This window comes from Apaloderma vittatum, unplaced genomic scaffold, assembly GCF_000703405.1.
Source record: "Apaloderma vittatum isolate BGI_N311 unplaced genomic scaffold, ASM70340v1 scaffold25536, whole genome shotgun sequence".
NCBI lineage: Eukaryota > Metazoa > Chordata > Aves > Trogoniformes > Trogonidae > Apaloderma > Apaloderma vittatum.
In genome coordinates this window covers 4,927-7,976 of record NW_009722652.1, presented here as the reverse complement: position 1 = coordinate 7,976, position 3,050 = coordinate 4,927, and the positions used below count along the sequence as shown (strand labels likewise).

General features: G+C 53.8%; 1 protein-coding gene across 1 annotated transcript in view; it reads right to left on the bottom strand.

Annotated features, from left to right (window-relative positions):
- Positions 1-540: 540 nt before the first annotated feature.
- LOC104275791 (copine-2-like) overlaps positions 541-3,050 on the bottom strand; it is a gene marked incomplete at its 5' end in the record, with an annotated part of 6,352 nt that continues 3,842 nt past the window's right edge. Inside the window, 2 exons of the mRNA XM_009871839.1 lie at positions 541-947; positions 1,506-1,742. Of these exons, the coding sequence (XP_009870141.1) occupies positions 840-947; positions 1,506-1,742 (345 nt within the window). The remainder of the gene's footprint in view (positions 948-1,505; positions 1,743-3,050) is intronic.

The window sequence follows — 3,050 nt, the reverse complement described above, 5'->3', positions numbered from 1 at the left end:
CTGGCACTGCGAAGTGAACTGTTGGAAATGATGATCCGAAAGGTCTTCTCCAGCCTAAAGGGTTCTGTGGTTCCAGTTAACGACACAAGAAAGCAGCAATTAGTGCTGAAGGCTGCGCAGCAGCTCAGAGGAGCTGCTGGAGAGCGGGATTTCATTACCCAGCCCGTCTTCTCCCAGGGAGATTTTGTTACTCAGGCTTGGAAAAATTTCTGTGGATGAAGCGTGAAGCTCCCTGTGCCGCTTTGCTGTGGGTTCGTTGACGTTTTCCCAAGGATCGGCTCCCTGCCTTCGGCCCACGGGGGGCAGGAAGGGGGGTGCTGCCATCCCTGAGGTGTCTGTGCTCACCTCCAGCCCTTCCCACCGAGGAGACCCTTGTTTGAAATGTCCAAGTTTCTTTTTATTAACCTGAGTGTAACAAATATGACATGTACACGGTATAAAAATGAACGTAGAGTGTGACAGGTACAACACGGATACATGAACTATACAAAGACCGGGTCATTGAATGAGAATAATATATTAAGCATTTCGTTGCTCGCAAAAAAGCACGTTTCGATTGTAAAAATTCGTATCCTGTTCCACTGAAATTATACAAAGTACATTCAATACCGAAAAGGGACTCAAGGGAGCGGGAGCAGGGCACGGCCTGGCCGCGTAGTGTTACCTGGGGCTGTACAAAACGGATCCAGACGCTTTCTCTGGGATGACTTGTAAGAACTTAGCAATTAAATTAAGAAGTACAAAGTGTTTCAGGGAGGGAACTCTTCTCTTAAAAGCATGTGGAACATGCACTTTCGGTAGGACCGGCAGGCTCCGGCGACATGCAGAGGGCGCAGCCCCTACGCGGGCTCCGAGTTGATGGGCGGCAGGTTTTGGTGCTTGAAGTACTGCACGACTTGCTGGGGCAGCTCGGCCAGCACGGCTTTGGCCAGCGTCTCCTTGGGGGCCTGCGGGCGAAAAGGGAACAAACGCCGGCGTGAGTGGGGCTGGACAGGACCGCGGTCACAACCTCAGGCTGTGGCTTTTCATTTCACACCCTCCCTGGAGCCTGCTGGCAGCCAGGACATCGTACGCTTGGGATTATGGAATTTATACCACATTTTTCCTCCCAGGAGATAATTCCCTGGTAGGGAGAACTAAAGAATCCTGCGTAGGTTAGAAAAACCAGGTATTGAGTGAAAGGGAAAGATGCAGAGCAGTTGCAAATGAAAAGAAATAAAGGGGGATGATAAGCACAGGCTGAGTTTTCCGCATCCTCGGGCAACCCTCGCAGTGAGAGACCACGACAAGGGATGCGAGCGCAGCAGCAGCCCAGCTTGCTGTGGAACCTGCTCTAATTAATTGAGGACTTTTTTTGGCTCCCACCTGCCTGAAAACAACAAGGAGTCGGGCAGAGGGGATGCTCAGCTGGAGCACGGCCCGCGCCAGAGCGTCGCCTCCTGCCCCTGTCTGTCATCCCAAATTTCTGGCTGCTTCCCCCCCTCCCTCCCGCCGACCACACTCACGTTGCGAAAATCCCGGAAGGGCACGAACTGGACGATGTCGCGCACGGCCTCCTCGCCCGTGTAGGAGCGCAGCACGCGGCTGTCGCCGTCCAGGAACTCCATGGCGGCGAAGTCGGCGTTGCCCCCGCCGACGATGATGATGGACATGGGCAGCTTGGACGCCTGCACCACGGCGTGTCGCGTCTCATCCATGTCGCTGATCACGCCGTCCGTGATGATGAGAAGGATGAAGTATTGCTGCGGAGGAGGAGAGGAGGAGGAAGGTCAGACCCTGCCGGGGGTGCGAGCGGCTGGGATTTGGGAAAGCGAGGTTCACCTCTTCCTGGGAGAGCAGCACCCGGAAATCTCAGGTGCTCCCACTCCCCGGCTTTTTGAAAGATCGACACCAAACGACAACATTTTACTGATTTACTGACTTGTTACACTTAACGATGGGGAAAAAAAACACAAAAAACCCACCCAAACTCCAGCCTGAGCAGAAAGGGGTGATGGGGCTGGGGGAGGATGGACGGACCATCCTGTCGGCCTCAGCTCAGCACATCTTGCTCCCCCCTCATCCTCCAAAAAAAACCCAAAAGCCCATCTCCTCCCCCTCAGGGGAACGTAATGGTTCCGTTTTGGCACATTACACCGCTTGCGTGTGCTGGAGAAATGACGAAAACAAGCACTTAAGTGCATTAAAGCCTTTTGTTCCTCTCCTCATTCTTTCCATTTCCTCTGAAAACCACGAGCGCAGCCGAGCTGGAAAAGCAAGAAAAGGAAAAACGCAGCCCCAAGCCCATTTCCTCAATTTTCCTCCAACCCACGGCTCCTGAAACCTTTCCTAAGCACCGTCTGGCCTCGACACGCCCCAGCACTGAACTCCCAAGCACAAACGGAGCCAGGTCAAGCTTAAACACCGAGGAGGCAGGCGAGTTTTTCCCTAAATCTGAGCTTTTCAGAGCAAATCACGGGGAGACAAAAGCCTGAAGGGCAGGAACATCCGAGTCTGGAGGGTGACTAAAGCCCTTCATGCTCCTCCGCAGTGGCCAGCACTGGAAGCGGGGCAAGTGCTGGGACCCTGTCCGGGAACCAGTGTGGGATGAAAAGTAAAACCTGATAATGAGAATAATTAAGCTGGTTCCACCCCTTTTTCCCAGCCCGCTGGCACCTGTCAATAAACCAGCGTGAAACTGGCCTGGTGGTCAAAATACACGTCCCCCTCCAGAAGGAACGCGCTCCCATCGTTCCCTTTTTTCGGCGAAATCTGGGGCAGGGATGGGGCCGGCACCTCCCCTCCGAACAGCCCGCCCCTTCCACTTTTTCTCCTCTTTTTTTTTTAATGTTAAAATGGCCGATCTCTGAATCCACCCAGGGGTTTTGGGCCGATTCCCGGCGGTTCGCTAACGACAGCAGCAATTAGGCTCACGCGCCTGAGCCGGACTTGCAGGGATTAGGCGGCATTAAGCAGCGTGTGTTACGGAAAGGGAAGGTTTGGATGCAGGGATCCTGCTGGGAAAGGTGTGTTTTAATTCCCCAAAGCTTATTAATCCTGTCCCCGCGAGT